Genomic DNA, 13,746 nt, shown 5'->3' with positions numbered 1-13,746 from the left:
GTACCGAGGAATCTTAGTTTATTTTCAGAGACCTTCTTAACTGACTAAAGATAGTCACAGTAACTGTTTTTTTCTTTCTGAATACAAGTCATAAAGTTTACGGAGCACCTGCAGTACGACGGTAACCTTAAAAATGACAAGAATCATACAGGTTTTTCAAATAAGGGATATAATAGTTTCCTTATATGGAAATGAGCACGTTTGGCAAAAACGGCAACTTTTGGCAAAATTTTCTTGATATGCTCTAGCAAAACGACAAGATAGTTCAGCAAATCTCTTATCATCCCACTGTTTGTTATGACCACTGGTTACCCGATTAGTGTGAATGTTGCCATAGTTGTGCTAGCCAGCTGTCGGCGTTTCCCATCAGTGCCTCAGGGGTGTCCATCTCCACCACTTGTCCATCGTGTAGCACCATGATGCGGTCACAGTCCATGATGGTGCTGAGTCGGTGAGCAATGATGAGCACGGTGCAGTCCTTGAACTTGTCTCGGATGGTGGTCTGGATCATTTGATCCGTCTGTGGGTCCACATTAGCCGTCACCTCGTCCATAATGATAATCTTGTTCTTTTGCAGCAGCGCTCTTGCCAGTGAGAACAGCTGCCGTTCCCCTACACTCAAATTAACCCCACCCTCTTCAATGCGATGTTCGAGGTTATAGCCCCACTTGTCCATCACTGGCGAGAGGTTGACGTCGCTTAGAGCGCTCCAGATCTCGTCGTCCGTGTACATGTCGAGCGGGTCAAGATTACTCCTGATAGTTCCACTCAGCAACGTCGGGTTTTGCTGAATCACGGAGACAACCTGTCTTGTAGACTGCAGGTTGAGCCCGCGTATATCAACATCATCTATGTGTATCCCGAATGAGGCCTCGGGCATGCGCATTAGCGAGGCCACAATAGATGACTTGCCGGCCCCAGTCCTCCCAGCGATGCCGATTTTCTGCTGAGGCTCAATGCTGAACGTCACGCCCTTCAGGACTTGGGGTCCATCGCTGTAGTATCGGAGAGACACGTAACTGAATGACACCGCTCCATGTCGAGGCCAGCCACATGGTGGTGTTTTTGTGATCTGATAGGCCGGTTCCGGGCTGAGCCTGCAGTACTCCATTACCCGCTGGACTGATGTCATTGCGTCTTGAAGGAAGCCAGCGGACTGTATAACAAACGCGGTATCTATCACGAGCATCATGGAATAAGTGATGGCCAATCCAATAAAACCTGTCAATAATGAATAGTATGAATGCGTGTTCTTATAGGATCAGTTGCGGCGGCAGAAGGGGCGCATATTTATGGCGAACGAGCTTTAACCTTTTAACACTAAAAATATTATTCTTCGGGAGAAAAATGTCCCAGGTAGATAGTAAATTGCAAAATATGTCCAAATAGATGAAAAACCAAACGATGAAGTAAATATTGCTTGGAATTTCAAGCCAGTTTTTCAAATTGTTTTCTGCCCGCGAGCTGACGTGCAATGGAATGACGACATTAGCGCGCGCTGTTGTGAAGTTTCTTTTTCTTTTTGCGAAGGATTAGAAATAATTTTATAAAAGAAATAAAACATTATTTTTGTGCCTTTATTGAGTTTTGAAAATCTCGGTGTTTGTTTGAGGAATTCTCGAGCAGATGCAGAGCAGATATCCCGCGTGATACTGACGCAAGGTCCCAGCACAAAGGTGACAGAAAAATGGTCTAAATTAGCACTACTATACTACTTACACATTGTAACTGATCAATCGATGGATTATCCGTCAATAAATATACTAATCAATCCATCAGTTACTCAATTACTCACCGACAGACGAGGATAGCAGTATTGTAACAACGCTGGTAATAGTAAGCACCGCTGTTGATATCAAATCAGCTCTTATCTTCAGCCAGGCCATGGAAGAAAACACCAAGAAAGTTGCGCGATTCCGGCAATCTTGGTAGCTGCAAAATTAAAAAGATATTATGCAATCTTGAAAGTATTTAAAATTCTTACTTGACAATGAGGTAAATACCATAGTAAATTTTGAAGGAGAGACAGAGAGGGGGGAGGGGTTAAAAAATACAATTTGCTGGAAAATGTTGGGGTGGTTATTTCGTAATTGTATCTGCAAACAATTCAAAGGTTAACAAAAAAGAAAAGATTGTGTCTCTTTAAGTCTAAACAAGACTCGATACATAAGCGGTACAAGACTCGATACATAAGCGGTACAAGACTCGATACATTTGCGGAGTACTCCCTGATACACAAGAACGCTTCATACGAACCTGTGATTCTGCTTGATGAATTCATCTCTTGCGTCGTGTAAACGGATTGTGGTCAGACCCTCGACGGTGCTTGAGATGTGTGAAAACACCGCTGACCGGGCGAGCGCTTGCAGTCTAGTCACTTCTCGGGTAATACGGACAAATGCCTTCCCGTACCATACGAGCATTACTACCGGCAGTATCACTGAAACTAGCAGCCAATAGCTGGCAAGCGTAGGGATAATCAACGATACAAATAAGTCACACACGATGAGCGTGTATACCAAATATGGAGGAAGTATATTGTCAATCTCTACGATGTCGGCAGAGAAGCGATTCAAGATCCGCCCGACTGGATTTGTGTCAAAGAACGAGACAGGAGCGTGGATCAGCGATTGGGCCATCTTGTTGTGTAGCCTTGTGTTACATTGTAAAGCAGTGACGTAGACAAGAAAAGAGAAGAGATACCGAAGCAGGTTAGCGGCGAATGTCAGGGATATGTAAGCGACGATGATGCCACGATGGTCGGCGTTTGCCCATGTCAGTCTGTCCCACTTTGCAAGGATCCAACTGGGAGAGGCTTCAAGAACTGCGGAAATAATAATTTATGAAATAATAAAACCATTGGAACACGGTGATTAAGATGATAACAGATGAAGTGGTAATGACGTGACAGTAACAATCAGAGCCTCGATCATGCTAATGAAATTAGTGCTTAGTAATGTTGAGTATTTATCTATTAACGTTTATAGTGACGATGATTTCGTACCTGGAGTAACGACCGCCGCAAGCCCCAGTAACGCGATGGCCACCACAGGCAGACCAGCGCGCAGGTATTCCCAGTATGTCCTAAGCGACACGGCTCCCACATCTCTTTCTTCCACCACACTCAGCAAACCTTCGCCTTGCGTCACCGAGCTGTCATCTTTTAACAGGAATGCCATCTCCTTGGCGCTGCCCGTATTTGTTGTCATCCTACTCAAGTATTTCTCCGTAAATTCCTTGTAGTCGCTGCAAGCCACCATGCTCCCATTTTCCAGGAGGACGACCTCGTCGGCCATTTCTTTGCAATGCAGATGATGAGTGACTAAGACGCGCAGTTTTCTTTTTAGGATTCCACAAATGCATTTCTCGAAAATGTGTTTGGCGACTTTGAAGTCGACCGCACTTAAAGGGTCATCCAGTAAATAGATATCCGCGTCTAGGTACACAGCGCGTGCTAAACTAACACGAGCCCGCTGACCACCACTCATAGCAATACCGCGCTCGCCAATTTCAGAGAGGTCGCCATTTGGAAACGCTTTGAAGTCCTCCTTTAGATCACAGGCTTCGACTACTTTCTGGTACCTCTCAGCATCGTAAGTCGAATTGAATATGATGTTCTCTCGAACGGTCCCTTGGAATATCCAAGGTTCTTGTGAAACGTAAGCAATAGACCCATTTGTTTTTATTTTGCCTTTGTAACTAGAGCTTGCACAGCAGATGGCAGAGAGAAGCGTGGATTTGCCAGAGCCAACAGGGCCTATCACTAGAGCCAGACGATTCCCGGACAGGTCAAGGTTTATCTTGCCAAGGATGCAATCGCCGGATTCAGTTTTCCGAGAAGTTGATTCTTCGGGTAGACATCCTCTATCAATTTCTGATGATCGCTGATGATCATTGGTTGATATTTGGATACGGTAATCGCTTGGATTCTGCTCTGATAGAAGTCTCTCTCTACTATAACTCCCTTTACCATCTAAGCTTTGCTCAAGATCTCTTTGCTTGTCGACCTTAGTTAGAAAGTCCTGAATTCTTTTCAAGGAGACAGCGCAGTCCGTTAAAAGTTGCGATCCCCTAGTGAAATGCCAGGCAACCAGTACTCTCATCTCTAAAAAGTACGCGAGAAGCGTGAAGAATACGACTTGATCCAAAGGTCGATTGGTGAAGAAGTAGCAGAGGGTAACACTGAATATAGGAAGAGTATTCTGGTACAGCGATTCGAAGAATGTTATCATGAACTTTTTCATATATACGTTCTTCTCCAGCCTGCAAAGAAATCGGTTACATTAACACCATATGGTATATGGTCTTGTGGTGTAACAAACAGCCGCGAAGAAAACTATAGTCTGTATTTTTTATCTATATAACCAGGATATATGTCTGTCCGACAGATGCTTGAAAGACTATACAGCCAAGTTAAAATGTTTTTCGCTGTCTGATCAGATGTCAGTCTGGCCGCTCTCCCGTCTCCCCTCCCCTCCGTCGTCTGTCCGCCCGATGTAATCTAACCTTCGTAATCTCTGCACGGCCTGGTAGTAAGGCGTTTCCCACGCGTGCATCTTGATGGAGCGAATACCGTGGATTATCTGGCTGATAAGTGTAATGCGCTTGTCTATCACCTTCAACGTTTTCCTCCTTAAGTACTTGAACGGCTTCACACATAACACCTGAAAATGACCAGACATGTAGTTCATAAATACAATGCGTAGTGAACAGTGATAGCGTCTTGCGTGCTTTCCTCTATGTTGTTATCCCCTGCTTTAATGTTCTACCCACCCTTCTTCCACTATGTCCTGATGCACTCCGTCTATGTCCTGGTCCCCTCCCAATGTACTGGCCCCCTCCCTCCATGTCCTGATCCCCTCCATCTATGTCCTGATCCCCTCCGTCTATGTCCTGGTCCCCTCGGTCTATGTCCTGATCCTCTCTCTCTATGTCCTGGTCCCCTCCCTCTATGTCCTGGTCCCCTCCCTCTATGTCCTGATCCCCTCCCTCTATGTCCTGGTCCCCTCCCTCTATGTCCTGATCCCCTCCCTCTATGTCATGAACCCTCCCTCTATGTCCTGATCCCCCCCCTCTATGTCCTGGTCCCCTCCATTTATGTCCTGATCCCCTCCCTCTATGTCCTTGTCCCCTCCCTCTATGTCCTGGTCCCCTCCTTCTATGTCCTGGTCCCATACCTCTATGTGCTGGTCCCCTCCCTCTATGCCCTGGTCCCCTCCATCTATGTCCTGATCACCTCCCTATGTACTGGCCCCCTCCCTCCATGTCCTGATCCGTTTCATCTATGTCCTGATCCTCTCCCTCTATGTCCTAATCCCCTCCCTCTATGTCCTGGTCCCCTCCCTCTATGTCCTGGTCCCCTCCCTCTATGTCCTGGTCCCCTTCCTCTATGTCCTGATCCCCTCCCTCTATGTCCTGGTCCCCTCCCTCTGTGTCCTGATCACATACCTCTATGTCCTTATCCCCTCCCTCTATGTCCTGGTCCCCTCCCTCTATGTCCTGGTCCCCTCCCTCTATGCCCTGGTCCCCTCCCTCTATGTCCTTATCCCCTCCCTCTATGTCCTGGTCCCCTCTATGTCCTGGTCCCCTCCCTCTATGTCCTGATCCCCCCCTTCTATGTCCTGATCCCATACCTCGATGTGCTGGTCCCCTCCCTCTTTGTCCTGGTCCCCTCCCTCTATGCCCTGGTCCCCTCCGTCTATGTCCTGGTCCCCTCCCAATGTACTGGCCCCCTCCCTCCATGTCCTGATCCCCTCCATCTATGTCCTGATCCCCTCCGTCTATGTCCTGGTCCCCTCGGTCTATGTCCTGATCCTCTCTCTCTATGTCCTGGTCCCCTCCCTCTATGTCCTGGTCCCCTCCCTCTATGTCCTGATCCCCTCCCTCTATAACCTGGTCCCCTCCCTCTATGTCCTGATCCCCTCCCTCTATGTCATGAACCCTCCCTCTATGTCCTGATCCCCCCCCTCTATGTCCTGGTCCCCTCCATCTATGTCCTGATCCCCTTCCTCTATGTCCTTGTCCCCTCCCTCTATGTCCTGGTCCCCTCCTTCTATGTCCTGGTCCCATACCTCTATGTGCTGGTCCCCTCCCTCTATGCCCTGGTCCCCTCCATCTATGTCCTGATCACCTCCCTATGTACTGGCCCCCTCCCTCCATGTCCTGATCCGTTTCATCTATGTCCTGATCCTCTCCCTCTATGTCCTAATCCCCTCCCTCTATGTCCTGGTCCCCTCCCTCTATGTCCTGGTCCCCTCCCTCTATGTCCTGGTCCCCTTCCTCTATGTCCTGATCCCCTCCCTCTATGTCCTGGTCCCCTCCCTCTATGTCCTGATCACATACCTCTATGTCCTTATCCCCTCCCTCTATGTCCTGGTCCCCTCCCTCTATGTCCTGGTCCCCTCCCTCTATGCCCTGGTCCCCTCCCTCTATGTCCTTATCCCCTCCCTCTATGTCCTGGTCCCCTCTATGTCCTGGTCCCCTCCCTCTATGTCCTGATCCCCCCCTTCTATGTCCTGATCCCATACCTCGATGTGCTGGTCCCCTCCCTCTTTGTCCTGGTCCCCTCCCTCTATGCCCTGGTCCCCTCCATCTATGTCCTGATCACCTCCCTATGTACTGGCCCCCTCCCTCCATGTCCTGATCCGTTTCATCTATGTCCTGATCCCCTCCCTCTATGTCCTGATCCCCTCCCTCTATGTCCTGGTCCCCTCCCTCTATGTCCTGGTCCCCTCCCTCTATGTCCTGGTCCCCTTCCTCTATGTCCTGATCCCCTCCCTCTATGTCCTGGTCCCCTCCCTCTATGTCCTGATCACATACCTCTATGTCCTTATCCCCTCCCTCTATGTCCTGGTCCCCTCCCTCTATGTCCTGGTCCCCTTCCCTCTATGTCCTGATCCCCTCCCTCTATGTCCTTATCCCCTACCTCTATGTCCTGGTCCCCTCTATGTCCTGGCCCTCCCCCTCTATGTCCTGATCCCCTCCCTTTATGTCCTGGTCCCCACCCTCTATGTCCTTATCCCCTCTCTCTATGTCCTTGTCCCCTCCCTCCATGTCCTGATCCCCTCCCTCTATGTCCTGATCCCATACCTCTATGTCCTGGTCCCCTCCATCTATATCCTGGTTCCCTCCCTCTATGCCCTGGTCCCCTCCCTCTATGTCCTGATCCCCTCTATCTATGTCCTGATCCCCTCCCTCTATGTCCTGGTCCCCTACCTCTTCGTCCTGATCCCCTTCCTCTTTGTCCTGGTCCTCTCCCTCTATGTCCTTATCCCCTCCCTCTATGTCCTGGTCCCCTCCCTCTATGTCCTGGTCCCCTTCCTCTATGTCCTGGTCCCCTCCCTCTATGTCCAAATTCCCCTCCCCTATGTCCTGGTCCCCTCCCTCTATGTCCTAATCCCCTCCCTTATTAGATTGGGTACCAGGGAAAGTTGACATTTTTTCAAACCCATACTTGTGCCACGACATAAGCTATGGACACAGAAAGTCCAGCCATGGCCGGCCATCCCGCTAGCCACACCATAACGACCGCACACGATGTAAAGGTGAGTGGGGCCATCATGAAGGAGGGACAAGCCTCTAGACCCACTTGAAATGACTCCGCGTCCGTGGCGAACAGATTGGTCACGTGACCGGAAGCTAAGGCGGATGTATCACGACAACTCAGGGATATCACCTATTGGTAATAAAGTGTAGGGTTATTCCGCCATTTTGTAATCCAAAAAGAAGGCGGGGTTATTGACTTAGACACCCAATGTGTGTGAGGGGTGACAGTTTTAGTCATATCACACTAGTAGGTTAATTTGTATATGTGTAAAACATGGTACCACTTCACATTTTATTAAATGTCAGACGTGGAAAAAGGAGAAACATTCTGAATTTTGATAGTAAGCATATAAATTAACTCCCCTTGACTGAGAGAGGGGGTAAGGGTCAGTACGCAGCTCTTACAAGCTGCAATTTGATTGGGCAAATGAACAATATCCGCACCTCGACACAAAGAACGAGAAGAATAGAGACAAAAGAACTCCTTTGTAGAGCAAAGATAATAGGAGACAAAGCAGCTGCGTACTATACAATAGATAAATAATGTAGTCTTAGTAGTTAAGTAATCTTAAAGCATAAAACAATAGTTGTTATGTAATGAGTTGTTGTCTTTATTTAATCGATATGTTGTATATAATTGTCAGGATATATATTATGTGTTGATGCGAGCGCATGTAGTTGAGAAAGAGAGAAACAAGTTCCCGATTACAACTATGTACAATAATGTTGCGTGATTAATCTCAAATGCCTAGTGCATCTCTCTCTCTCTCTAACGTAGGCGCGCGCACTCTTTTAAGCCCGACATAACGACATAAAAAAAAACAGGCGCGCGCACTATTTTAAGCTCGACATAACGACATGGACATAATGACATAAAAGAAAAAAACAACATTTTTTTATAAGAACGTCTAATGCCTGGTGCACACATAACGACATAACAACATAGGTGGCGCGCGCACTCTTTTGAGCTCGACATAACGAGATGTCGTTATGTTTATGTCGTTATGTTGGGCTTATGTCAAAATGTCCAATCACTCACCTTTTAACATATGAACATTAAGGGTGCACGCGCCTATATCATTATGTCGTTATGTCACTAGTGTGCACCAGGCATAACGATTTAGTGCGTGGGCGAAGCGTTGCATAATATAATGACATGTTATCATTAAAACAAAAGATCACGAATGCTAAGAACCGTAACAAAAAAGTTTTCTAACTGCATAGAAAGCATTGATTCTCCGACTTTGACTTACATTTGCATAGGAATCAAAAACAATGTCTCAAACATCGCACAAGCTCTGGTATGTGGTTGGTGGACATGTGCCATAAAGAATTCGGAATGTGATTACAAGTGCGTGATTATCACCCGTGAAAAATAAACCATTTCATCAAACCTTGAAACAAACAGAATTATCGCATTCTCCAGAGGAATTTTTCATTCAATATGCTTATATCGACATTTATCTTCGACACGTTCCCCGGGCTGTTAAAGTACCCCGTTGCCATAACTCTCCCCCATACACCATAAGGTTTTCCTACCTTTTTGAAAATGACTCCACAAAGAGCTGTCCTCACCCTCATAGCGAAAAGAGATGCGCGATATTCGATATACGTCTGACATGTCGATTCTATTCCTGCATAGAGACACAAAATCGCTCCCAAAAGTAGAGCAGCATATGTCTGCGGGGAAGGCTCCAAAAGCTTCTTCAGCACACAGTACAGCAAGTATGGAATAGCAGTTTTTGTCACTGAGTAGGTCAGCATCAGCGTACAAAGAGTTGCATATTCTTGAAAAGAAAACATCAGAAATAATGCTTTCCACATACTTGGCTTTCTAGCATTACGAACAGCATTAGCTTTTTCTCGATGCCATTCGCTGTCGAGTTTTTCAGTAAGGTTCTCACAATCATACTCGTGGTTATCGAAGCAAGGAAGGTCGCTTGCTTCAACGGGACGTCTCTTGTTAAGCGCTATAAGAGGATTCAACCAGGAAAACGTCAGTCTTGAGACAAGTCCGTTTGAGTAATGCAGTGGGCCCATTTTCTATTAACTTTGAGTGCGTGAGTTTGAACGGGTGTGCTTTTTGTTCCTAATAAATGGCATGCTCACTGAGTTTGTGACGTTAAAGCAGTCAAGCCTATACAATTATACAGTGCAACTCCTCGGAAATCGTTAATATGCACACCTTGAGGGAAAAATCCTCACAGGGAATAGGGACTCGCGAGGAGTCCCTATTCAAGCAGGTTAAGAGTTGAACCATAAACAGAGTGAATCTTTAGGTAGTAGATAAAATATGAGCGGCTGATCTGTATGGGCAATTACAATAGCGATCCTCAGGCGAGCTTTTGTAATTGCCCATACAGATCAGACGCAAATTCGTTGCTGTTTTACGCGCACTTGATTTGCTCACTCAGCTATGGAATGGAATAAGTCATTCAAGATATATACTTGAAATTGAAATAATTAAAGTTAAACAATGGATCCTCCTTAATGCACCAGTCAATTGAAACCACGGCACCCCGATCCCCGGGATATAGCGGGGAAAGCATTCGTGTGGTGTTAAATGCTCGTTACTTTCCCGGCTACCGGGGCCTGTGACGCTGTTCAAACCCCCGATACATGGCCCCGGTGATCGATCGACTTGTGCATAATAGCAGTACGAGTTAATAATACGTAAAAGGAAGTTTTTTTATCTTCTGTTTCTAGAGAAGAAAGGTGCCGTTTTTCAGAGGCTAATTTTGAGTCTTTCAATTGAACAAAAAGAACCGTAACTCAAACGTCATACATCACAAACCACATCAGGGCATCATATGAAAATACCCCTGGGTTTCCGAGGATTGACTACTTACTACGTCGGTACGGGACTACTGTGTTGAACTAATCTGGCGCGGTTACCAATGCCCAAGTTGAAACAAGATGGCGGACGAAACGGAATGTTGAAATGTGGTTGACTTTTTCTTAGCGGCGCTTATCAACCCCCTAAATTGGGAAACAGATCGATGGTATATGATAAACATATCCTGTAAGGATTATAATGTACGCATCTCGAGGTCGTAAAGGTGGCAGAAGACCTGACTCGCCAGCTACTAGCACAGGCCTCCCAGGCTCTGGCGTATACGGTGTTAAGAGTTCAGTGATGTATTCAGGAGCCTGGTTGTGGAGAGCTTTATGTGTGATGATAAGAATTTTGAAGTCTATTCTAGTAGCGACAGGTAGCCAGTGTAGTTCCTTGAGAATGGGTGTAATAGCGTCCCTCTTCTTAGCACCAACGATTAGTCTTGCGGCAGAATTCTGAACACGCTGTAGTTTGGCGATTTCCTTTTATTGGAGTCCAGACAGAGGACTATTACAGGCATCTAGTTTTGATGTTATGAAAGCATGAACGAGCTGCTCACAGTTATTGCGGTCAAGGTATTTCCGGATTCTGCCAATGTTCCTTATAGAATGGTAGGCTGATTTGCAGATGCTGTTGACATGTTTTGTCATAGATAAACTCGAATCGATGATCCCTCCGAGGTCGAGTGCTGCCTGGGTTGATTTGATGAAATGTCCTTCAACGTCGATTTCAGAAATTATGTTGGTTGACGTGAATCGAGATGAAATATGTACAATTTCCGTTTTATCGGGGTTACAAGCGAGGCCATTGGACGTACACCAGATGAGGATATCCTTGACACAGACTTCAAGCCTTGATAGAACTGAAGACCGATCTTCAGACGGGCGAATGGACACATATAACTGCGTGTCATCAGCATAAATCATCGCACCAAGACCATGTGCACGAACAACATCTTCAATAGGCGCGAAAAACAAAGAGAACAACAAAATGCCGAGTACAGAACCTGAGGAACGCCATAACACAGTGGTTGGCTGGAGGATAGAACACCGTCTATAGGGACTTGTTGAGTTCTGCCAGTGAGATATGATTTGAACCACTGTAGTGCCATCTCATTAATTCCATAACGATGTTGCAGACGCGACAACAAAGCCGAATGTTCTATAGTGTCAAACGCAGCCGACAGGTCAAGGAGAAGAAATACTACTTCCTGTTGGCAGTCAATAGCGGTCAGAATGTCATTAAAGACGCGAAGAAGAGCAGTCTCTGTGCTGTGGAAGGGGCGATAAGCATTAAGTCGTTGGGGATGAGATAGTTCATCGTCTGGTTAGCAGCGACACGTTCAAGTGTTTTTGGTGGGAAGGCAACGTTTGTAATCGGTCGGTAGCTTGGATATGCCTCGCGGTCAAGACTCTGCTTCTTGATGGAAGGGTTGATCACTCCACAATCGAGAGAGGTAGGGAAAACACCAGATGACAAAGATGCATTGACAATGGAAGTGATGGCCGGGGCAATAGCGTCAATAGATTGTTTTAGTATACTTGTCGGCACAGGATCTAATATGCACGATTTAGGCTTGGATTGGTGTAAAAGTTCACGTATATAACTCACTGATACAGCAGAGAACTCAGGGAATGACGCCACACATTGTGGCTGAGCTGGCATCACTGACATCTCCATCGTTAACAGGGGCGATGAGCGTAGGTTGTCCTTTAGATGCTGAATCTTGGTAGTGAAAAATAAGATGAAATCTTCTGCAAGAGCTTGAGGTGATTCATATGATGGTAGCAACGGAACCGGCTTCACCCTGAAAAGGCCATCAATTAAACGAAATAACTGCGTTTGATTGGAACAAGATATTTGATCCTTGGAGAAGTTCCGCTTAGCTACATTCAGTGCAGTGCTGTAAGCTCTACACTTCTCTACGTACATCTGGCGGTGGATTTCTAATCTCGATGAAACGTATCTCCGTTCTACTTTGCGTTTCTGTCTTTTCAATAACCTAAGACTATCATCATACCAAGGTGAATAGGGCCGCAGTGTAACTGAAAAAGTGCGAACAGGAGCATGTTTATCGATGAAGTGGTGCAGCACAGTGTTATACTGGTCACATAAGACGTTGCAGTCAGAGTCATCACTCGAAGCAGAACTGTAGATGGCGGAATCCCTGATGTCATTGCACCAAGAGTCCAAGTTAATTTTCCGTAACGGACGCCGAAGCAGTATTTTCTTGGAGGCACATGGCTTTGGCATGTCAACATCACAAATAATGGCACTATGGTCAGATACAGAGTTAGGGAATGCAATGATTTCAGGACGTCCGCGCACTGACAAGTCGCCGTCCCACACAACAACTAGGTCAAGGGTGTGGTCTTTTCTGTACGTAGGGCTTACTACCATTTGCTCGAATCCAGCTGCATCGAGCATACCCAACAGTCTGACAGCATCAGCGTCACCAGGGTCATCAATGTGAAAATTAAAGTCACCTGTTCTAATTAATTTATAACAGTAATTATCCAGCCTTTCACCCGTACTCGCTCAGAGCCTGGGAGACCTGTGCTACTAGTTGGCAAAAACCAATGAGCACTGGTGGGGGGTCTTCCTATGTCGACCTGATAGGGATGCTCGTCGTATTTTTTAGGGGTCAAAATCGGGTCTCAGTATCATAAAAAAAATAAGCTTTTCTCTTAGAATTGGTATTTTTTAGGGCTTCTGGGGTACTTTTTAGGGTAGCAATTTTTGGTGTACCGGTATTGTTAGGGTTATTTTTCGAATTTCCCGACGAACATCCCTATCACTTTTACCCTGAAGAACCCCCCCCCCTCCCCTGGGCCATTTGGTTTCATATGCAGAAATCGTGGTGTTTTGGCATGTTTATCGATGAAGTGGTGCAGCACAGTGCTATACTGGTCACATAAGACGTTGCAGTCAGAGTCATCACTCGAAGCAGAACTGTAGATGGCGGAATCCCTGATGTCATTGCACCAAGAGTCCAAGTTAATTTTCCGTAACGGACGCCGATACAGTATTTTCTTGGAGGCACATGGCTTTGGCATGTCAACATCACAAATAATGGCACTATGGTCAGATACAGAGTTAGGGAATGCAATGATTTCAGGACGTCCGCGCACTGACAAGTCGTCCCACACAACAACTAGGTCAAGGGTGTGGTCTTTTCTGTACGTAGGGCTTACTACCATTTGCTCGAATCCAGCTGCATCGAGCATATCCAACAGTCTGACAGCATCAGCGTCACCAGTGTCATCAATGTGAAAATTAAAGTCACCTGTTCTAATTAATTTATAACAGTAATTATCCAGCCTTTCACCCGCACTCGCTCAGAGCCTGGGAGACCTGTGCTACTA

The 13,746-nt window shown here is 46.4% G+C and overlaps 2 protein-coding genes and 1 long non-coding RNA gene across 3 annotated transcripts; 1 reads left to right on the top strand and 2 right to left on the bottom strand.

The window, feature by feature from the left end:
• Position 1: 1 nt before the first annotated feature.
• LOC125568367 (ATP-binding cassette sub-family C member 4-like) lies at positions 2-9,890 on the bottom strand. The gene is made up of 7 exons (XM_048730512.1): positions 9,085-9,890; positions 7,454-7,675; positions 4,507-4,664; positions 3,005-4,263; positions 2,257-2,824; positions 1,796-1,932; positions 2-1,221 (listed from the first exon to the last, which is right to left on the bottom strand). Exons 1-7 carry the CDS (start codon positions 9,583-9,585, stop codon positions 317-319), a joined length of 3,750 nt encoding a protein of 1,249 aa, XP_048586469.1. The 5' UTR covers positions 9,586-9,890; the 3' UTR covers positions 2-316.
• Positions 328-1,432, top strand: LOC125568368. The gene is made up of 2 exons (XR_007312296.1): positions 328-451; positions 578-1,432. It is a non-coding gene; the product is annotated as an uncharacterized LOC125568368 (long non-coding RNA).
• Positions 9,891-11,611: 1,721 nt separating the features above from the next.
• Positions 11,612-13,608, bottom strand: LOC125568284. The gene is made up of 2 exons (XM_048730203.1): positions 13,289-13,608; positions 11,612-12,872 (listed from the first exon to the last, which is right to left on the bottom strand). Exons 1-2 carry the CDS (start codon positions 13,606-13,608, stop codon positions 11,612-11,614), a joined length of 1,581 nt encoding a protein of 526 aa, XP_048586160.1.
• Positions 13,609-13,746: the final 138 nt, after the last annotated feature.

The sequence above is a fragment of the Nematostella vectensis genome, chromosome 7, assembly GCF_932526225.1.
Source record: "Nematostella vectensis chromosome 7, jaNemVect1.1, whole genome shotgun sequence".
Taxonomy (NCBI): Eukaryota; Metazoa; Cnidaria; class Anthozoa; order Actiniaria; family Edwardsiidae; genus Nematostella; species Nematostella vectensis.
The sequence above is the reverse complement of the archived record's forward strand: the minus strand, read 5'-3'. Positions and strand labels throughout refer to the sequence as shown.